Here is a 23540-nt window from a genome sequence, read left to right on the forward strand (position 1 = left end):
GAGGATTAAAGGAAAAGGAAAGATTTTTTTTAATTTTGTATTTTTTTTGTTATGAGGTTAAGTTCTCACAGAAAAGATGGGTTTTCAGCTGTCTTTTGAATGTTCGAATATTATTAGTAATTAGTTACTTTTAATGCAATATTGTAACGCAATACTTTTAAAAGTAACTTTCCCCAACACTGGTCTAGACAATGGATTACTTACATTTTTCAAACATTATAAACTTGAATTCAAAATCCAATACGGTTCACTGAGTGGAAGCGAAGAAATAAGTTCAAATAGCATAACGGGGCAATCATGTTTTTACCTTTTTAATCAATTAAATATGGTTTCCCAGACAGCAACATAGTGTCGGCCCACATCCGGGCTGTGTGGAATCCAGTGTGGGCTGGATCTGGGCCGACACTATGTTACTGTCTGGGTTACTTCTCTACAGGGGGGTTTGGCATCGACTGTTTGAATTTGACCTTTTTCATACACTGTAAAAAAAAATTACTTCCCCAAGTCAAAAATTTCAAGTGACCGATAACATCTACATTTTTCAATTAGTCTGACGTATTATTTCTCATTGAGCCAATGTTAACAGACTATTGCAACAAGAATTTCACTTGAGCCAATTGAAAAATGTAGATGTTATCGGTCACTTGAAATGTTTGATTTGGGAGGGTTAGAAATTTTTGATTTGGGAGGGTTAGACATTTTTTACAGTGTACTGTTTCCCATATACCATCAATTGCTTAAATACATAGTCATATCTATGCACAATCGCACACACATACTCACTATATTCATTTTTAAGCAAATTTTCTATTTGGTCAGGACAAGGCAGCACTCTTTGAAGCTTGCAAAATATGAGAAAACATTAAGGTACAATATTCTCAGTCAGCTCCAAATATAACATTAGTATTCCCAGAGGCCGAATGTTTTGTACCAGGTAATTTGAACTATAGAAAGTAAGAGAGGAAAGAGGAAGCTGTGGTTTTGTGATAAAGTCCATGAAGTGAGTCATAGCCTGGAGTCATAGTCAGCAATTACACCTGCCTTTGTTGCTTTTGGCAGCTCGCCTCCTCTTTCAAACTGAATGTTTGGGATCTTTTTCAAGATAAGTAATCTACAAGTTGTTTGCATTGATGATTTTGCAGCTTGTTGGACTGTTTAAGACTTCTTCATGTGTCGAAAATAGTTGTTGATGTCTCACTCAGTTCTAAAAATAAGTTTAAAGCCATTATTAACTGTTGCACCCAGTTCTTTTAAACATTAAATAAAATATTAGTTCTGATCACCACTTTAACACTGAACATTTGAACTTTGCACCGATGGACCAGTTTTATGCTCAACCAGCTGAACACTGCAAGCCTCGCCTGTTGGCAGAAACAAGTAAGAGTTTCACAAAAAAATTCAAACCATTCTGTGTTTTAAAGCTTATGCACATTCGCAAGCTTTTAAGTTTCATATTTTGCACAGATTTTGTTAGTTAGTTGCGCTTTTTGCTGTGTCAGTATGTGAATCTGCCAAACAAATGGATAGCTAACACACAAGTAAAATGTTAAACCTCTTCCTGCTTGGTGAATACAAGCCTATTGTCATTTCTGTTTGTTGTGTTCATTATGGGAAAAGCCTGCCTATAATGCACAGCACAAAATTCTAGGGAGAACATATTTTCATTATTTTTAGCTTAATGTATTATGTGTTTTTGTTTCTATTTAATTACATTTATAGTCAAATGACACTGTAGGTAAAAAAAGAAAAGCTGTTACAATATCAAATGAATAGTAACTGCAGAAAATAATTCTTTAATCGATGCTTTTGGTTTCCCTTCAAAATATCTAAAATTCCATAGAAGAAGCTGTGCAAGACAAGACTTGTTTCACAGAGTATATTAAATCTGATATGTTTAATCTCTTCCAGTTTTTCTGGTTTCTGCAAAGTTTCTGAATTGACAAACATATTTGAAGGCTTGCATTTTTTTTTTTTTTTTTTTTAGTACTTAATTCAAAAGTTTTTTGGTACCGAGAACTGCAAAATTTGACTGGTACCAACTACTAAAACTTTGGTTCTGTGGCAACCCTGCTTTAAAACAAGATAAAACTATTAGACATGCATGGGGTAAAGAAAATAATTCAAGATATATTCTCAGAATGTGTACAAATTTGTTTATCAGGTAAATTTATCTAGTTTTTAGGATGTTTAGGTATTTTTGTTGGAAAACAGCAAATGCACTGTTTTAGAAAATGTTTTATTTTATTTTATTTTTTTATGTTTTTGCAGTATGCAGCAACCTGTATGCATTTTAGCAATTCAGGTTGGCACACTTCCTGGAATTGCCCAAAACAACAGCAGGAATTTGGTGGCTTCTAGTCTGGATGACGCAAGACTTCTGTTGACTGTCTCAGCAAGTTCAATTTAAGCTGTATTTTCTCTGTGCAAGTTTCTTTACACTGGATAAAATTATTTTTACAATTATTTATCACAACTTAAATTTAGCATTTTTGTTGTTGTGATGACTCAAAAATCCAAGTTGATTAAGCTTAAAATTTTAAGGCATCATGAACACTTTTTTAAGCTGAAACTACATATTATTAGTTGTTCTAATATTGTAATGTACAAGCAGATCTTGATTAGTAAAACCTTCCCAGACAGCAACATGGTGTCAGCCCAGATCCGGCCCACATTTGGTTCCAGACGTGGGCCGGATTTGGGCCGATACTATGTTGCTGACTGGGTTTTTAGCAGTAGATGCCAGTCCTGCAAGAAAGAAAAATTTCATTTTGCTATTTTGCATTAGAATTTATTATTTTGAAACAGTATGATAAAAAGGATAATGCAGTTGGTTGCAACTATAATCACGTTATAATTGTAATGGTGTAAAACAAATTGACCATTCTAAATAAAAAGTGTTTAATGGAAAATACATTATGATTAGTGCTGGGCAATGATTAATCGCAAATAATCGCATTCAAAATAAAAGTTTGTGTTTACATAATATATGTGTGTGTACTGTGTATAATTATTTTGTATATATACAGTATATATATATATATATATATATATATATATATTAGAAATATTTGCATTTATATATCATGTATATATATTTATATATAATTTATATATGAATATAAATATTTTATATATAAATAACAAATTTTTCTTAAATATATACATGCATGTGTGTGTGTATTTATATATACAAAATAATTATACACAGTACACACACATATATTATGTAAACACAAACTTTTAATCGATTAATCGTTGCCCAGCACTAATCATAATGCAATTCAATGTAACAACAACAACAACAACAACAACAAAAAACTTTGTAAATGCATTACATTAATATAAAGTGCAAACTCAGTGTGCTGGATTTTGCTTTGCACAGAACAGATTAGTGATCTTTAGAACTTAAATGAATGTTTAGATGCATTTCACTCCAAGAATGACTGATCCAAGCTGTTTTTTGGCAAACAAAACTATGTGTGAGCTGAGTGCTAATAGCCCCTTTGCAGCGCCCCAGTTTTGCCTTGTTATTCAGTCTAGAACCTAAAGTTTAACATTAATTCCCACAAAGGCTAACAGGGGATCAGTGGGGACATTTTGCTCTCTCTCTCTGACTGGAAGCTAATCCAAAACTGTGACCAGAGGCCACTTTAGATCTCATGTTACAGAGCATGAGAAGGACATTTAATAAAGAAACACACAGCCTTTTGCATGTTTTGGCCTGTCTTATACAGTGTGGTTGGAAGTGATCATATCTTTAATGTGTGTGTATACATTTTGGAAATCCAAAGCTTGTTTTGGCAGTGTTTGCACAAGACAACCACAGCGTCGACAGGAGTGGCTGAGTCATACAATAAAGGAAACCTCCCTGAATGTTTTTGTTCAGCACGTATACTGGTAATGCCTCAAACAAAGATCAATACTAATGTGCTAAAAAGCCGATGTTTTCATAATGTGTTAGGTGATATTAAAATCCTTGATCTGTGGGCACATGGCTCGATAAACCCTGTTAAGGCCTCTTGATGGTATGTTATTTTTTTTTTGGGCATGGAGTGTTTGAGGTTTGTTGTTGAGCTGAATGCACATATTTGAGCTACACTGTGCAGATAGGTTGGTAGAGAAAGCCAGTGGGAGGAGCTGGAGGGGATGTGGGATTTAGGAAAGGAAGAGAAAGAGAGAAGTTCCTAACAGTAAGGATTCGGCCATCAAGGATGAGACAAGTATCTTGCACTGAACAGCTGCAGAGTTTTGGTTTTTGCTTTTGCTTGTTACCTCAAGATCTGGAGATTATTACGATACAATTTGTTCCAGCTAACAAATGGATTATTATCTGAAAACAGGAACAGGTAATTCCAGTGTAGAGATGTAGATGCAGGACAGATCAAACAAAAACACAGAAATGCTCTCGTTCTGACTGTTTTCTTTTAATGCACTCTCATATATCATTCCTGATGCTTGCTGGTAAATATTATGAAATTCTGAAAAGTTGTATGGTCAGGGGCAAACTTGTTGCACTTTAAAGTGGTTTCAGACATGAAACATTTCTTATGTGAAGTTAAAGTTGGTCTGGATTGTATAAAAGTGCTCAAATTGTGCCCCAAAATGTATATAGCCTTAATTTATTTAGCTTATATGATCATGTATTATTCACTGACCGGCAGTTTGGCAACAGTTCTTCTAACCCTAGACCTCAAAGAAAGGAAGGAAGGAGCCATTTAGGAAGATTATGGCCATATTCCAGGATGACAAATTCATTCACAAGTCTTTGGGATGTGCTGGAGGAGACTTTACTCAATGCAAGATCTTGACCAAAAATGTATGCACCTCTTGATGGAAATAACATCACAGCATTTATTTCCATTGACAATGCAAGAGTCCAGCACTCTGTAAAGTCTCCTCCAGCACATCCAAAAGACTTTTAATGAATTTAAGTTCTGGACTTTCCATGCCAATTCATGTGTGAAAATGATTCTTCATGTGAAACTGATCATTGTCATCCTGGAATATGGCCATGATGTCTCTTCCTACATGGCTGTTTAAGAAATGAAAAGCTACACACTCCATCAATTAGGGTTAGAAGAACTGTTGCTAAACATAGGCTACATATAACATGCTCAAACACAATAATCACTGCAATAATGATCCAGTCAAAGACTCTTAAGCATTTGCCTATTTAAATCCAAACAGCGACCAGGCAGTGTGTAATACAATATTATATAAGCTATGCATAAAATAAATTAAGGTTATATACATTTTGGGGCACAATTTGAGCGTTTTTATACAGTTCAGACCAACCTCTGCCTTCCACAAGTGTTTATATTTCCATTTTTCAATCACAACCATGTCTATTGTATGCGAAATGTCTTACTATTTATTTTCTGAGAAAATACTCTGGCAGTAAAATTGTAAACATCCTGCTCTCTCTCTCTCTCTCTCTCTCTCTCTCTCTCTCTATCTATCTCTGTCTCTCTCTTTGTGTATTTACAGCTTTCTAAAAGATGGATTTGAGGTCGACACAACTCTCTGCACTGACTTGTCTGCTCTTTGTGTCGTCCTGCTGTCATGGTGGAAATATCCTGGTGTTGCCTGAGGATGGCAGTCACTGGGTGAACATCCAAGTCATTATGAGAAATCTCCACACCCGCGGCCATAGCCTCACAGTGGTGCGTTCGTCTAAAAGTTGGTACATCCAAGAGAATTCCTCCCTCTACAACATCGTCACCGTCAGCCCAATGGAGACCGAAGACGTCGGCCCTGACTACTTTAAGATGTTGATAGAGAGGTCGCTAGCACTACAAAGGATGTCGCCCTTCGTTCGTTTCTTTGAACAACAGAAAGATATCACCAACATGCTAAAGGTGTTTCACAACGCAGCGCTTCAAATGATTTCCACCATTTTGGATGATGCAGCGCTTGTCGAACGCTTGCGAGAGGCCAAGTTTGACTTGCTTCTAACAGACCCGGCGTTCCCAATCGGAGTCCTTTTAGCCAATTTCCTCCAACTTCCCTTGGTTTACAATGTACGCTGGCTAAATACTGGGGATGCTCACATACAAATCGCTCCATCACCTCCATCCTACATCCCAGTGTATAATTCATTGCTCCACGACCAAATGAGCTTCATGCAACGGACGGAAAATTTCCTACGGCATCTGTTCAGCCTACTTCAGGAGCGATTGATAATCGTGCCAATTTACAGCGAACTGCTTGAGCGCCACTTCCCGCCTGGCACTAGTCTTCTCTCAGCGCAACAATCTGCTGACATTTGGTTGATGAGAGTGGACTTTGTTTTTGAGTTTCCACGACCCACCATGCCTAACGTGGTCTACATCGGTGGCTTTCAATGTCAGCCGGCTCAAGCCCTTCCTGAGGATCTGGAAGAGTTTATGCAGAGCTCTGGAGAGCATGGAGTAGTTATCATGTCTTTGGGAGCTGTGGTCGGTGCTCTCCCTAAAACGATCACAGAAGCCATTGCTACAGCCTTTGCTGAGATCCCTCAGAAAGTCGTGTGGAGGTACCATGGGGAACGACCCTCGACCTTGGGAAACAACACTTTACTCCTAGAGTGGTTTCCTCAGAATGATCTCCTGGGCCATCCGAAGACTCGCATGTTTGTATCTCATGGCGGCACCAATGGCATCTATGAAGCTATTTACCACGGAGTCCCCGTCTTAGCTTTGCCGATCCTCTTTGACCAGTTTGACAACGTTCTGCGGCTGCAGGTTCGAAGTGCGGCTCGAGTGCTTCAAGTCGCAACGCTCACGTCGCAAGAATTCCTCGAAGGCCTCAAAGACGTCCTGGAGAACCCGATGTACCAAAGCAACATCCGCAAACTGTCAGAGTTGCATCGCGATCGGCCCTTGTCTCCTCTTGATAGTGCCACTTTTTGGATTGAGTTTGTCATGAGACACAAAGGAGCAGCTCATCTTCGCTCTGAGGCTAATAATTTGCCTTGGTACTCGTACCACAACCTAGATGTGTTGGCATTTCTACTGGCGTTCACTGTGATCGCTCTTTTGACCTCAGTATATGTCTGCAAGCTTTTGTGTTGCAGGAAGTCAATCAAAAAAAGGAAAGTGGACTAAACTGAGCTTTTGATATGCTCTTGTTCTAGATGTACTTATTGCAAAACTGGGTGAAACTAAATTAAATGTCGTGCAGTTCGCAAAAATCTTTTCCTGTTTTCACATGAAATCTGATTTCCCAAGTTATGAAATGGCGAAACATCTGCTGATAAATGCATTCTGGCCAAGGTCATGGGTTTGATTCCCAGGGAATGCATGCTCTGATAGTCTCATGCATGGTGAACATGCTTGTTTCATTACTGTTGCAATCAATGTGGATTTGTTCACAAAAACAACTGTAGGCCACATGTAAGTTGTACATGCAATGCCTGAATATTGTTTAGGAATATTTTAGTGTGTATGTTTTTACAGTATTAGATGAAGTATTAACAAGTATAGTTCTGACTTTATGGTTGTGACTGCAAAAAAAACAAAAAAAACAAACAAATGCAAATGGAATAATAAAGCATATATACTTTGTACTTTAAACTACACTCTCAGAAAAAAAAGTGCAAAAATTGTACCTTTAGGGGTACAACAGCTTGTCACAGGGGCAGTACCCTTAAAAGAACATCTTTTTAATTTGTTTCCTTCCTTAAAAGGTACATATTAGTAGCAAAATGCACCTTAAGGTACTACTATAAATAAATAAAAATAAGGTACAAGGATGTCCCAAGTATTGTTAATCCTAAATTGTTGACATTTCTTTCTAAGAGTGTATGCTATTCTAACTGTGATGTCTTCACCAGATCCTCAACACATACTCTAGTGCCTATTAAGAAGCCAACAAGATGAATCCCCAGTTCAGCCTTGATATTGTTCCCTCTCCCACTGTGAATGTGTTTTTAATCATCATTAAAGGTTCAATAGGCAACGTCTTTGCTTGTTTCAGTTCTAATCCACTTCCTGGTATTTCTTATCTCAGGTCATGAATTCTTTCCTGCTCTCATTCATTTACCACATGTTCACATCTGCAGAATAAAAGCATTCATAGCACACTACACAAACAGCCATGTTTAAGAATTTGTCATATTTAAATTAATACAATTTAAGCATCATTTTATATACACTCGCCAGCCACTTTCTTGTACACGGTTAGTACATTAGTTTCTAGTTCTTAGTTGCACGGTTAGTTTCATGTTGTTTACGCCAAATTCTGACCCTACAATCTGAATGTCGCAGCAGAGATAGAGAATCATCAGACCCGGCAACGTTTTTCCAATCTTCTATTGTCCAGTTTTGGTGTCCCGTGTGAATCGTATAGCCTCAGTTTCTCAGCGGACAGGAGTGTCACCGGTGTGTCTTCTGCTGATGTAGTCCCTCTGCTTCAAGATTGGACGTATTGTGTGTTCAGAGACGCTCTTCTGTGTTCAGAGACGCTTTTCTGTGTTCAGAGACGCTCTTCTGTGTTCAGAGACGCTCTTCTGTGTTCAGAGATGCACTTCTGTGTTCAGAGACGCTCTTCTCTTCTGTGTTCAGAGACGCTCTTCTCTTCTGTGTTCAGAGACACTCTTCTGTGTTCAGAGATGCTCTTCTGTGTTCAGAGATGCTCTTCTGTGTTCAGAGACGCTGTTCAGAGATGCTCTTCTGTGTTCAGAGACGCTCTTCTGTGTTCAGAGATGCTCTTCTGTGTTCAGAGACGCTCTTCTGTGTTCAGAGAAGCTCTTCTGTGTTCAGAGACGCTCTTCTGTGTTCAGAGACGCTCTTCTGTGTTCAGAGATGCTCTTCTGTGTTCAGAGATGCTCTTCTGTGTTCAGAGATGCTCTTCTGTGTTCAGAGACGCTCTTCTGTGTTCAGAGATGCTCTTCTGTGTTCAGAGACGCGCTTCTGTGTTTAGAGATGCTCTTCTCTTCTGTGTTCAGAGACGCTCTTCTGTGTTCAGAGACGCTCTTCTGTGTTCAGAGACGCTCTTCTCTTCTGTGTTCAGAGACGCTCTTCTGTCTTCAGAGACGCTCTTCTGTGTTCAGAGACGCTCTTCTGTGTTCAGAGATGCTCTTCTCTTCTGTGTTCAGAGACGCTCTTCTGTGTTCAGAGACGCTCTTCTCTTCTGTGTTCAGAGACGCTCTTCTGTGTTCAGAGACGCTCTTCTCTTCTGTGTTCAGAGACGCTCTTCTGTGTTCAGAGACGCTCTTCTGTGTTCAGAGATGCTCTTCTGTGTTCAGAGACGCAGAGATGCTCTTCTGTGTTCAGAGACGCAGAGATGCTCTTCTGTGTTCAGAGACGCTCTTCTCTTCTGTGTTCAGAGATGCTCTTCTGTGTTCAGAGACGCTCTTCTCTTCTGTGTTCAGAGATGCTCTTCTGTGTTCAGAGACGCTCTTCTGTGTTCAGAGATGCTCTTCTCTTCTGTGTTCAGAGACGCTCTTCTGTGTTCAGAGATGCTCTTCTGTGTTCAGAGACGCTCTTCTGTGTTCAGAGACACTCTTCTGTGTTCAGAGATGCTCTTCTGTGTTCAGAGATGCTCTTCTGTGTTCAGAGATGCTCTTCTGTGTTCAGAGACGCTCTTCTGTGTTCAGAGACACTCTTCTGTGTTCAGAGACGCTCTTCTGTGTTCAGAGATGCTCTTCTGTGTTCAGAGATGCTCTTCTGTGTTCAGAGACGCTCTTCTGTGTTCAGAGACGCTCTTCTGTGTTCAGAGACGCTCTTCTCTTCTGTGTTCAGAGACGCTCTTCTGTGTTCAGAGATGCTCTTCTATGTTCAGAGACGCTCTTCTGTGTTCAGAGATGCTCTTCTGTGTTCAGAGACGCTCTTCTCTTCTGTGTTCAGAGACGCTCTTCTCTTCTGTGTTCAGAGACGCTCTTCTGTGTTCAGAGACGCTCTTCTGTGTTCAGAGACGCTCTTCTGTGTTCAGAGATGCTCTTCTGTGTTCAGAGATGCTTTTCTGTGTTCAGAGACGCTCTTCTGTGTTCAGAGATGCTCTTCTGTGTTCAGAGATGCTTTTCTGTGTTCAGAGACGCTCTTCTCTTCTGTGTTCAGAGACGCTCTTCTCTTCTGTGTTCAGAGATGCTCTTCTGTGTTCAGAGACGCTCTTCTGTGTTCAGAGACGCTCTTCTCTTCTGTGTTCAGAGACGCTCTTCTGTGTTCAGAGACGCTCTTCTGTGTTCAGAGACGCTCTTCTCTTCTGTGTTCAGAGACGCTCTTCTGTGTTCAGAGACGCTCTTCTCTTTTGTGTTCAGAGACGCTCTTCTGTGTTCAGAGACGCTCTTCTCTTCTGTGTTCAGAGACGCTCTTCTCTTCTGTGTTCAGAGACGCTCTTCTGTGTTCAGAGACGCTCTTCTGTGTTCAGAGATGCTCTTCTCTTCTGTGTTCAGAGACGCTCTTCTGTGTTCAGAGATGCTCTTCTCTTCTGTGTTCAGAGACGCTCTTCTGTGTTCAGAGACGCAGAGACGCTCTTCTGTGTTCAGAGACGCTCTTCTCTTCTGTGTTCAGAGACGCTCTTCTCTTCTGTGTTCAGAGACGCAGAGACGCTCTTCTGTGTTCAGAGACGCTCTTCTGTGTTCAGAGACGCTCTTCTGTGTTCAGAGATGCTCTTCTTCAGGTCTCGGTTGTAACGAGCACTTATTTGAGTTACTGTTGCCTATCAGCTTGAACCAATTATTCTCCTCTGATCTCTGGCATCAACAGGGCTTGTTCTCCTACAGAACTGTCGCTCAATGGATATCTCCTTTTTTCGGCCCATTCTCTGTAAACCCTAGAGATGATTGTGCATAAAAATCCCAGTTGATCCTCAGTTTCTGAAATACTCGGACATGCCCAAAATTGCCACCCCCAGGATTACTTTGTTTTCAAATGTGCATTGGCTGGTAAAACATCTATTGTTTGCTTTTTACATTGTGTCGATACACCAATCAAAACAGTGTCCAGTAAACGTGGGGTAGAGGGGTGTCACAGGGGACATGGAAACGAATGTAAGGGTGTTACAGCTTGTCTCTCAGTGGCCCTTCCGTCTGAAAGAACAGCCTGGACTCTCTCATATCTCTGCCTCACATAATGGCCTGTAGGCAGGAGGGTGTTTTTGTTCTGAAGGAGAAAGGCTTCAGGATGTTGCTGCTCAAAAGCAGTAGAAGTGGCTTCCTGCTGGGGGAAATGATCAAAAAGCCAGACAAGCCCCTGGTTGGACACTTTTCCACTTGAATTCATACACACACATACAGGTTCATGCACATAGAGCTGGACATGCAGAAGACGCTCTCCAGACCTAATCCAGGTGAGGATATTTAGATGCATTGGTTCTGGAACTGTAGTTTGTTGATTGTTGTATATTTGAAATGTTTTATCTGATGACAAACATTATTTCTATAGTGGAACCATGTCATGTGACGTTTCTGTGCCAAGGTTGCTTAATCGTTGTCAGATGTGACTGGAAAAACTAAGAGGAGTGGAGAGGTTTGGTTCAACATGTTTAATGAAGAGTTTGAAGATTCAAATGTCATGGACAAGTCACAACCATAGAAACCATGATTTTGAGTAAGTTATCGTTCCTCTGCATTACATAAACACACACACACAAAAAACATCTAGAGATGCACATTATTAAAATTCTGGCCGATACAGACTGATATATTTTTCATGTTATGAATGATTGACATTAAATTTTGGTACTGTTTTGTTTGAATAAATTAAAAATAAAGTTTTTATGTTAAATTAAGCATCGCAACATACCGATCAAAAGTTTGGGGTTGGTAAGATGTCTTTTTAAAAATTAAATCTCATTTATAGCATTTATTTGCTGTATTTATCTGATACAAATACAGTAAAATAATTAAAATTGTTAAATATTATTACAATTTAAAATAAATGTTTTCTATTTTATTATATTTTATGATTGTGATTTATTTCTGTGATCAAAGCTGAATTTTCAGCATCATTACTCCGGTCTTCAGTGTCACATGATCTTTCAGAAATCATTCTAATATGATGATTTGCTGCTCAAGAAACATTTATTATTATTATTATTATCAATGTTGAAAACAGTTGCTCTGCTTCATAGTTTTGTGGAAACGGTGATGCATTTTTTTCTGGACTCTAGAGAGTTCATTTATTTGGAACAGAAACATTTTGTAACAAAGTAAAAGTCTTTACTCTCAATTCTGATCAATTAAACGTGTCCTTGCTGGATAAAAGTATTAATTCATTTAAAAAACAAAAACAAGCTTTTGAATGGTATAGTAATTTACTAAGCAAGTTGTTTGTTTTTTTCTTCAAAGGTTGAATGTAAGATGATGACAAAGTTAATTTTAATGTAAAAATAGCATGCACAATTAAACATCCAATATCAAATAATACTGATTCACATGAATGTCAAAAATGTCTAATATCTTTGGATTACCAATATGGTGCCGATATATTGTGCATTCCTACACTCTAAAAAATGCAGGGTTGTTTTAACCCAAACTTGGGTCAAGTATGGACAAACCCAGCGATTGGGTTACATTTTTAAATTACATTTTTAACCCAACTGTTGGTTTGTCCATATTTAACCCAAGTATGGGTTAAAACAACCCTGCATTTTTTAGAGTGTATTGTTATTTGAGCTATATACACTTCAGATTTGAGCAATTCTTCCCCCTAATTTTACACAGACCTGACCAATGGGAGCTGCCAAATTCCTCTGGCAAATGACCGATTGGGTCTGACCTACATCTACAGCTTTGCCTTCTCTATTGGACTCCCAGTCAACCTGCTGTCCCTGTGGGGCCTGTACCAGCTCGGCCGGTCTGGTGGAGGCGGATGCCAACTGGTTTATATCCTCAACTTACTGCTTTCAGATCTTCTCCAGCTCCTCACCTTGCCTCTGTGGATCCTTTACCTGCAGGGAGATCACCGCTGGCCTTACGGGTCTGTGACCTGCCAGCTAGTGGGCTACGTTTTCTACGTTAACCTCTATGCCAGCGTCGTTTTCCTTTGCCTCATCGCCCTGGACCGCTGTCTAGCGATCGTGTATCCTCTTAGCAGCCGTGGCGTACGGAAAGTGCGTGTGGCAGCCTTTTCCGGTGTAATAGTGTGGACGTTGATATTTCTGTTCTGCCTGACTGGCCTGTACCCATCTGTGTTCGAGCCCCAGAGAGAGCTGTGTCTGGAGCAGTACCCTGTAAGCACCAGATACGCTTACTTCAAAATTGCCACAGTTGTGTTAGGGTTCCTGATGCCCTGCTCTATACTAGGGTAAGTGAAAGGCACATGTTTTGGAGTTTCAGTGCAGCTGCGTCAATGAAATAATGCTCTTATTGGATCCAGATCTAATCATTTATTTAAAAACACATTAAGGGCCGGATTTACTAATAGCTTGCGCCAGCGCAAACCCTCTTTTGATGTTAAAAAACTGCTGTCATGTTTTACTAAAGAAACTCAGTGAAAAAACAGTGCTGAAAAGGCGTGGACAGGGTTATTTTTGCGGCTGACCATTTCAGGCGCAAACTTAATGGGAGGAGAGTATTTAAATGCATCCTGCAAGGTGATTTACGTAAACAATATTTTTTTTTTAAACGGTTACCAGTTACCACACAATACAAATATTAAAGCCCAAAAAATATGTATCATGGCAACTTTCATGTAGTAAAATCACTAAATGCATTCCTTCCGCTGGAAAAAAAACAGTCCCTGACCAGCAACAGAAGTTACAATATTTTTCCTTTAGATGGCGGCAAAATACTTTATGAGTCAGCCAGTAAAGAAGACTTTTATATTGAAAGGACTGAAACTTGTGAACACGGAGAAGCAAGACAACGATGTGTGTCAGGGCACGGGAAAGCCCCTTAACTGTTAAAAGGACAAGATATCGCAGCGAACATTCAAACAGATTTTTTATTACGAATATAGGACTGAGCTGAAGGAAAATACTATATCTACTGTAAGGCCGTGTGTCCACCAAAGCGTTTTTTTCACGCGGCTGGCGTGTTTTTTCAATTGTTTTCAATGGGAGCACCGCGTTTTTAAAACGCCATGGGCGTAACGAAGCGCTGAGCGTCTTTTTCACGCTGAAGCGCTGAGCGTTTGGCGTTTTTTACTGGTCGCCGAGAGTTGAAGAATCTTCAACTTTGGGTAAAACGCAGCGCTCATCACTGTCACTTTTTACGCAACCGTCCAATCACAGTGGAGGAGGGGCGGGACTAATACGACACCGACCAACCGCCACATTCATCTTGTACAACGTCACCAGATGACAACAGCAAGCATAATAACGGAACAGAATCATTTAAAACAAGAGCCAGAGAAAATATGTTACATTGTATCGACATTTTAATATAGAATCAACACAGAAAAAAATGATGTGTGAAATGAGATACTAGTAACACTTTCGCGGATATTCCGTATCTCAACTGAAAAAAATGCTGTGCTGCCAAAATGCTCTCATGCTAGGCGTTTTCAGCTGGCTAAAAATGCTTTGGTGGCACATGGCCTTAAATGCAGGTACACTCGCTTACTCGATCTCTCACAATACTCTACTCTAAAACCTTCAAAGAACAACATCAATGAGAACATTGCTAAGAGTGGTTGCTAGGGGGGGTGTTGTGTAGTGATACATAGAACCGTTTGGGTGAAGCGGTCATAGCCGTGTTTTTCCGTGAAAAAAAACACAGCTATAATTGACCAATCAGAATCAAGAACTGTAACTAACCGTTTTATAAGGTGTGCTATCATTTACTGGCATGTGTGCCATTATTTACCAGATGCTAATTTGCGCTGTTCTTGATAGATTGCTTTGGTCAGGCTGCGTCTCTGTTCTTTAATTTGTGCGTCATTACTAGATCATCCACAGAACTTTCCATTCATTGCCGCTTTTATGGGATTGCGCTCTCATGCCTCTAATTTGCCCTGTTTAGTTAATCTGGCCCTAAAAATGCAACTTGCACATGCAGTACAGTCAAGCCCAAAAGTTTTGGCAGTGACATACATTTTGTCTTTCGCAAAGTTTGCTAGTTCAGTCACTGTGGTGTTGATTTCTAGATTATTGTGAGTTGTAGGTAGAGTGAGCAGATGCATTTTAAAATAATTTCAAAAAGCTTCAATTGGCCAACAAATATTTACTTTATCACAAAACCCCAAATTTCACTGTTTTTGGCCTTGGTCCAAAATGACCAGCCAACATAATTTCACTAATCCCCAACTGTTGCCTTTGGCTTGCTCAGTTGGGGATATTTTGGGGATATTGAATTTAATTTTATCAATCAATAAATTCCACTAGAAACAAACCTTGTTGTATTATTTTAATTTAATACTGTGAAGCTGCTTTGATACAATCTGTATTGTGAAAAGCGCTATACAAATATACTTGACTTGACTTGACTTAATCAAATCATCAGCACAGGGGAAAGTGTGAACGAGTACTAGTCAGGTGAAATCATTCTGATTGGATTTTAAGAGCAGATTGATTCCTATAAAGGGAGAGAAGAAGTGCTTCCAATCATTGTGTTGTTGTGTTAGCAATGGTTACCTCCAAAGAAAAACATGCATTGCTTTGACTCAAAATGGCCTCACAAATAACCATTTACCGGATCATCAAAAACTTCAGCTGCAGTGAAGAAGGCTTCAGACTGTCCAGCAAGCACCAGGAGCTGCTCAATATTGGCAGGAGGTGGTGTGAGTGCATCTGCACAGGGAGGGAAAGACTTTTGGATAACGGCCTGGTGTCAAGAAGGCCCGCAAATAAGCCACTTCTCTCCAAGAAAAACACCAAGGACAGACTGGAATTCTCCAAAAAGTACAAGAATTTGACAGCAGAAGACTGTGAAGTTATTTTCCCTGATAGCCCTCTTCTGACTGTTTGGGACATCTGGAAAATCGATTGACTCCGGAGAAGAAAAGGTGAACGCTGCCACGAGAGACCATCCATGTGTGGGATTGCTTTTCATCCAAGAGAGTGAGTTCTCTCACAATTCTGCCCAACATCACTGCCAGGAATAAAGAAAGGTATCAAAAATTCCACAAAAGCAACTTCTCCCAGCGATCCAGGAGAAATTTGTTGAAGATCTGTGCATTTTCTAGCATTATGTCACAAAGCAAGAATGAAAATGAAGTGGCTCGAAGATCATTACATTGAAATTTTGGATCTGTGGTCAGGCAACTCCCTGGATTTAATCCCAAAGAGAACTTGCGGACAAGCAGAAGTCCTCAAGTTGTGATCTACTCACAATAAGGCGAGAATGGATCACCATCAGACAGGATTTGGCCTAGAAGCTGCCAGAGTGAATTAAGAGGTTATGAAGAAGAAGGGTCAACACTGTAAATGTTGACTCTTTGCATTTATTGAAAGTTTTTACCAATAAAAGCCTTTCAAACTTATGAAATGCTTATTACTGTTTTCCAGTATATCATAGAAACATGTAAAAAAAAAAAAAACTTAAAAAAAATTGCAATCTTTGCAAAACATAAAATGTTTGACACTGCCAAAACTTTTGGCCATGACTGTACACCTCTTTTCAGATTTTTTATTGTTAACTAAAACTATTAAAAACATTTATGTTAATTTAAATAAAACATAAATATTACTTGATAACCATAAACTAAACGAACATTTGAAATGTTGCCTAGGCAACAAACTGAAATAAGTTTTAGTTGAAATGGAAAAAAAATATTATTATTATTATAGTTGAAGTGCTAAAACTAATATTTAAAGCACACAACAAAATTACTAAAAATGCAACTAAAATTAACATGAAAACTAAAAATATAAAAAATTTAAGAAACTCCAAAATATTAATAAAACTATAGTAGCCTACAACTAATACACTAACACTGCCTCTTCTAATATGAGCATGTTTTTTTATCTAATTTGTAAAATATATTTAATATTTACATCATGAAGAAAAAGAAAAGAAAAAGATCACAATTAAAAGATTTTTGTAATTATCATTTCTTAGGAATGCAACCTGGTGCAACCAGTATATATACATAAACACACATATTATATAAACACAAACTTTTATGTTAGATGCGATTAATCAGTTTGACAGCCCTAATATATTTTAAATCTATATTTTAGATTTTTACTATGATGTTTCACTAACTTTACATAACTTTTTAAGCATAATTAATTTAAAATGTTTGACAAAAATGGTATAAACATTTTTCATACAAAAGGAAACCAACATGAAGTACATTTCTAAGAACTTGGCATGTGTTTTAAACTAGATTTCGAGGGGTGAGAACCAGAGGGGGGTAAGTGACATTTAAGGTGAAATGGAGAGAGGCTATATATCAACTGAAAGCTCTTTATGAGCTCTTTCAAAGGACACAATTCAGTGCTTAATCATTTTGGAGTTATTCATTATAAGCCAAAAGACATAACTCTAAACATAATAAGCCAGTTGGTGGCTTTTATTGGTGCTAAAAGGGCGTAACTGCACTTACGCTCTTTTGGCATTGAGAAATGTGTTGTGTAAAGCCTCTGGATACCACATGAGTCAAAATGGTTGACACCACATGTAAGCCAGACAGCCTGAAGATTATTACACTAATTTCTTGGAATGATGATGGAGAAAATAAAAACATCCAAAACCATGTCCAACCAAAACAGAAAGACACATGTCCGAGAACATTAAAAAAAACATGATGAGACGTGCACAAGAACCGTCCTCGTTCAGAGCAGTCACTTTTGATCTCGAACAAGTGCTGACCTCTCCATGGAGTAACGTGAGCGAGTCGGGGATTTGAGCACCTACAACCTGACAGTCTATGAATAAAGCAGCAAAGGAGCAAACTGCTACATGTGGCATGAAGGTGAAGAAGATCGTATCTGTCCTCTCTAGTGCCCTGTGTCTCCATGCAGTAAAAAAAAATCCATTACTGACCACAAATTCATGGAAATCTGGACATGCAGCTATTGAGACAGCCAGAGAGAATGGGCCTTTGTACAGTTCAGATGGGTATTACACTCTTGTAAGGATGGCGAGGAAGACCATGGTGCTTGAACTTAGTCACAGTGGCTTTATGGATCCTTCTCATCACACTTGGACAAAACAAAAAGATGCAGAGGGAGAAACAGTGGCTGCGCTACACAAAAGAGGATCCAAAAGGTATTCTGTTCAAATATGAACTGTCTAGCCAAGCATTTTAAAATGCTTGAAGTTGGAAAACAGGAGACCAGAGGTTATATCATTTTATCTTTTTTTTTTTTTTGGAACCTACAAAGTTATACAGATGTCCTCCTGGGATCACTGCTGTGGAAAGGAAAGACTTACGTACTTCCACTAAGCACACAGATCACAGTGTCCTGCAGTCTCATGAACTATCTCTATCTCATGAACAAAACCATATGAAACGTTCTTTATGACGCACATTGTTTTTGTTATGTTTTCATGACCTCAATATTTAGTAACAGTTCTGGAGCCTACTTTAAGTTGGTTAAGTGGCAAAATGTTATTAATTAGTTGTTAATAATAATTAGTTATGCAATTCATTACTTCAGTATCATTCAGTTAATGCACTGTAAAAAAAAAAAAAAAAAGTAGCTGCCTTCGATTTTAAGTACAGTCAACTTGGATGTTTAAAGTAATTTCAACTTAAATAACTTTTTTTTTAAATTGACTTCAAAAAAAGTGTTGAATCTTGTAAAACTTATTTTAAAAAAGTTGAAAATTGCTAATTTAATAAATGAGTTAAAGCATTGTAAAAACATATGTTGACGTAACTTATGGATCATATATTTTTTTACAGTGTGGTATTTGCTATCATTTTTTTATATATATATAAAATTCTGAATGAATGTTAAAATAGTGTTCAATAAGTATACTGTCATCCATGTGTGTTCACATTTTTCATAATAAAAGATTGAAATCAGTAAACAAAGTCAGATCAAACAATGGAAATATTTTGTTTTGGCCCTCCTGTAAAGTTGGTGAAATGTCACTGATTGGTTCTCACCATATCACAGACGCTCTTATTTGTCACTGCCCATGCAAATTTTTTAGAAACATTAGAAACATGTTGTCTCAGCACACACACAGCCCCAGGAATGAATCAGCATACCGGCAAAATGCCATTGCAAAGATGACAAACACAGATACAACGTCTGTCTCTTTAAAGGAATGTAAACACAATCATAACTATATCATCTTAACCTTTTGGCCTTTCTTTCCTTTTATTCACATTCAGGTACACCTCGGCCCGAATCGGGTTGACTCTACGAAACTCCCCGTCTGTCCCGGATCACGAACGCCGCAGGATCGTCGCCACCCTGGTTGTCATCACTGTCATCTTCATTGTCATTTTTGCACCTTATCATCTGGTGGTCGGCTACAGATTTGTCACCCTGCTTCTTACGGAGAGTGAAAAAGACCAGTGTGCAGTGGAAGTTTCCCTCTACCTGTACTATCGAATTTGCTACGGGCTCACAAGCCTCAACACCCTCCTAGACCCTCTTTTCTACTTCTTTCTTTGCAACGACGCTCGCCAAGAGCTTCGCAGATCTCTCTTCTGCCCCTGCCGGGGTCAAAGGGCACACCAGGGATCGCGAGTACAGACTTTTCCCAAGGGCCGTGCAGATGTTTAGCTGTCGTCTTGTGCAGATGCTAATCGGGGTTGGTGTCTTTGTAAGGCATGTGCTGAAACCAAGTTTTTCTTTCACACATGACGTGAAAATGTCTTTTCAGGCTGAGATTTGACTAATTACCTGTAGTGATGTCATTAAGATATGACTGGTATGAGACATTTGCACGTCCTCTGGATCGCTGTCACTGGGAAATACACACCTTCAGCATTTTCAGTCAAGTGTTTAGACTCCTAGACAGCCTGAGGAGACTCGAATACACAACTGTCTCTGTATTGCTGAAAATACTTTATTACGTCTGTACTGAGTTCAGGTGTAACCGTTCAAAGGTTTGGGGTTTTTATTGTTTTTAAGGAAGGCTCTTATCCTCACCAAGACTGCATTTGATCAAAAAAATATGTTTTCAAATGTAATTTATTCCTGTGATGCAAAACTGTATTTTCAGCATCATTACTCCAGTCTTCAGTGTCACATGATCCTTCAGAAATCAGGCTAATATGCTGATTTGCTGCTCAAGAAACATTTATTAATTATTATCAATGTTGAAAACGGTTGTGCTTCTTCATATTTTGGAGGAAACCGTGATATGTTATGCTCCCTTGCTGAAGAAAATAATTAAATTTTTAACAAACCTGACCCCAAACTTTTGAATGGTAGTGTATTTTGTCCAGCATCTGTCAAATCTGTGCTATGCTCTGTTAGTTGTCTTAACAGAAACACAATCGTGTTGACAGTGATCAAAGTGAGAAATGAGCATATAGAAGTGGCTCAAGGATTATAGAAGGAAAAAAAGCTGCATAAACCGAAGATCCTGGACCAGAGCAAAGGTCGAGCTCTTTTAAAATGGTTTTAAGGATTTCCAAATCATGTCTGACACCTCCTGGAAGATATATGCAAAGGCAGGCACACACGTGCTGTGTTGAGCAGTGCACTGAGAACATAACAGAGTGAGACTGCATGCTTGCTTTGGATGCATTTACACTATGGGCTAAAATGTATACTATTTTCCAGCATACTGCAACTATCAATGTTCACTTCCGCGAGAAACTGGCTAATATCCACCTTTTTCCTACTGCGTTTTAGATTATGGGAGGCACTTCCGGTTTGGAAAGGTTCCACTCAAAAAGACTGAAACAAATCATTTCAAATAATAAGGTTGCACACTACAAATATTAATTATCCATCAGGTTGATTGAATGAGCTGTCAAATTTCCTTCATGTTTTATTTTTAGACGTCAGGATAATAACCCGACGCTTGGTATTTTAAAGTGATGGTATTACCGATAATAATCTATGGCGAGGGGTCTTTTCAGTCGCTGCATTCATTGCCTATTCCTGATTATTTTATCTTTCCCCCCTTTGTGTTCCGCTGTAATAGTAGCTGAAAAGGGACAACATATACTGCGCATTTATGGTCTGCTCTCCCGATTTAATTTACGATATCCCATAAGTAGGCTAATTCACAGGAATAGTCTAGCCTAGAGGAGACTAGAGCCGGGACGGTTGATTGAAACATAGCACAACTACCGTTCAAAGTCAAATTTTACTTAAATCATTCTATATTTGTACCGAATAACACATGATACTAAGAGAACACATGTGAGTTGTTGATCACAAAAAAAAATAAAAAATCTATCTGTAACCTTATCTTATAAAACGACGTTAATCTGAAAAGTGTTTGAACTGTCCCGGCTCTCCCCTACTCTTGAATCTCTATTTTTCTCCTCAATTCCTCGTCTCTTTCCACGTTTGTTTACACGGATGCTTTAAAATGTAAGTGTTTCCCCTTTTCACTTCTAATCCCTATTAGCAGTGTTTGCTGTTTCTTTATAGAATTATAGGCTATAGGCCTACAGTCAAACCAAAATGTATTCAGACACCTTCAACATTTCTCACATTATCAGTTTATCCGCGCATGTAGCCTATAAAATATTAATAATAAATCACTTTGAAATGACATCACTGTTCCAGCTAATGAACATTTGTGATTAAAGCAACAGTCTTATCGCTGCGAAAATAATCAGGCTTTTGGGGTTATTCATGGTCTGTATTTGGTAATGCTTTTACACTTTTAAATTTCTTTGTAATGTTTGATGGTTGAAGGGAGAATAGAATAATGTCATCTCACTGTAAAAAAAAAAAAAAAGGAAAAAGAAAAGTTCATTCATAGAGCGAACCTTTCCCTGATTGTTTACAGTTTAACTAAAGTTACTCCCACATTCCGCGCAAAGCGTCACGGGGCGTAAAAAAGGTGGATATTCAGAAACAATGATGTACAGCTTTACTGTGCAGTTTATGCCGCCTACTGTTTTTAAATAGAATGTGAAATAGTATGAGTATGGATCAATAAACACTTATACATAGTAATCTGCTGCGTTGTTTTCATATATGGCCTTTGGCCTTACCAAGTACAGTTCGTTTGTTTGTTATCTTTTTGAAGTCTGATTAAATCATTTGTAAAGCAAACAGTGGTTGAAACTACTTCTGGTTCAATTGTCATACTGTAAATAAACGTTCATTTCATAACTGCACAAAAGCAGTTCCTATTGACTTATTAAAAGGCTGAGACAATCAGATAATCAATGTTGGCATGATGTTATTTATTTTCCTGTGCATCCAGAGTGATTATTCCCATGCAGTGTTAGGAGGAATGCACAAGTAACGCGAAATTATGTAATCAGATTACTTTTTCAAGTTATTAGTAATGCATTACATTTCAATTTTACAACTAACATATTTGAGTTATTTTAATTTTAATTTTATTTTTTTAATAAGGCAAGTTACTTTGTTTTCCCATGTATTGACTGACAGCTCTCCTGTCCCCATGTTTGTTGAGAGGATCATTTTACTTTTGGTGTGAAAGGGACTTCACATTTGTTAAAAATAAACTTTTTTTTTTGTTATAAAAAAAGAAGAAGCCCAGCCTATAGATGTAAAAAGTAACGCAGTTTAATAACGTAATGGACTACTTCCCACAAAAGTAAGCAATGCAATTAGTATTGTTGTGCATTACTTTTGAAATAACTTCCCCAACACTGGTCCTAAGCCATTTAAAGCCCAAATAAGTGGCTCAGAACAAAAACCTGGATATGGAACAAGAGACAATGCCAATTTTCAAACCAATGTCTACCTTTAGGCACTAAAACATTTTTTAAATAAAAGCTAAAAATAGATAAATAAATACTAAAAATCAAATTGAGTACCTTAAAAACATATTTTATAATTGAAAAAATATATATAATTTAATAAAAATGTTAATGCAAATTAAATTTTGTCGCAACCTAAACATTTTTTGGAACCACAAGTTTTGAATACAGTGAATAAACATCAATTCTCATTTCAGTAGTTCCTGATTGTGTATGATATGCTGCATGACTGATGAATGATTCTGTATAATAACATGCTAAAATGTTACGACTACGAAGTCAGAAATCACACTGATGTTTGTAAAAATAGAATTATTTCTTTAGATTAAGATATTTTCTCTATAGGCTCAACAATCAAAACCTTGTGAGAACAGATATGGACATTGTGGCTCTACATTATCCTCTGTCTAATGTCATTACATGCATGTGTTTAGTCCTTTCATAAAAAGGGAGCTTTGTGTTGTTTTCTTTGGCTAGCCATCACAGCTTATTTTCCTTGATTAGTTTTCCTTGCACCTGTTCAACAAGCTGAGTGTGGCGTCATGCAAAATGACAAATCTGCGCCTCAGTGAGAAGAATCTGCAAATCAGCATATTAGAATGATTTCTGAAGGATCATGTGACACCGAAGAAAGGTCAGTAACTTTCAAATCCACTTTATATCCCTTTGCAGTGCCTTGGATCTGTTCAGATATCCTCTTATGCACGACACATGTCCTCCAACATCTGCTGTCTTCAGCTGTTACACCGTCAACCCCCTCCTGAGTTCCTCACCCTCTCATTTGGTCAAACTGTTTGACGTGTCATTCCTCACACATCAATTAGTCAACCAACATCCTGGAACAGT

At 38.3% G+C, this 23540-nt stretch overlaps 2 protein-coding genes across 4 annotated transcripts; both read left to right on the plus strand.

Moving 5' to 3' along the window:
- Positions 1-729: 729 nt before the first annotated feature.
- Positions 730-7559, plus strand: ugt5g1 (UDP glucuronosyltransferase 5 family, polypeptide G1). Of its 3 annotated transcripts, XM_082161687.1 has the most exons (3): positions 730-1377; positions 2269-2392; positions 5488-7559. In XM_082161687.1, the coding sequence occupies exon 3, from the start codon at positions 5499-5501 to the stop codon at positions 7083-7085; it is 1587 nt and encodes a 528-aa protein (XP_082017813.1). In that variant the 5' UTR covers positions 730-1377; positions 2269-2392; positions 5488-5498; the 3' UTR covers positions 7086-7559. The 3 variants fall into 3 exon arrangements, with proteins under 3 accessions (XP_082017813.1, XP_082017812.1, XP_082017811.1); XM_082161686.1 differs by lacking the exon at positions 2269-2392; XM_082161685.1 differs by lacking the exons at positions 730-1377; positions 2269-2392 and adding an exon at positions 3318-4346.
- A 2267-nt stretch (positions 7560-9826) lies between these two features.
- LOC309490683 (putative G-protein coupled receptor 132) lies at positions 9827-21915 on the plus strand. Its single transcript, XM_082159888.1, is given in 6 exon segments — positions 9827-10006; positions 10518-11268; positions 11364-11528; positions 12644-13226; positions 19155-19491; positions 19493-21915. Coding segments are annotated over 4 exon segments (1101 nt in total). The 5' UTR covers positions 9827-10006; positions 10518-11268; positions 11364-11518; the 3' UTR covers positions 19664-21915.
- The last annotated feature ends 1625 nt before the right edge of the window (positions 21916-23540 follow it).

Source organism: Leuciscus leuciscus (assembly GCF_965113295.1).
Source record: "Leuciscus leuciscus genome assembly, chromosome: 2".
Taxonomy (NCBI): domain Eukaryota; kingdom Metazoa; phylum Chordata; class Actinopteri; order Cypriniformes; family Leuciscidae; genus Leuciscus; species Leuciscus leuciscus.

Excerpts from the sequence above, each read along its gene's own strand:
- ugt5g1 (XM_082161687.1), top strand. The coding sequence starts at position 5,499 with ATGGATTTGAGGTCGACACAACTCTCTGCACTGACTTGTCTGCTCTTT.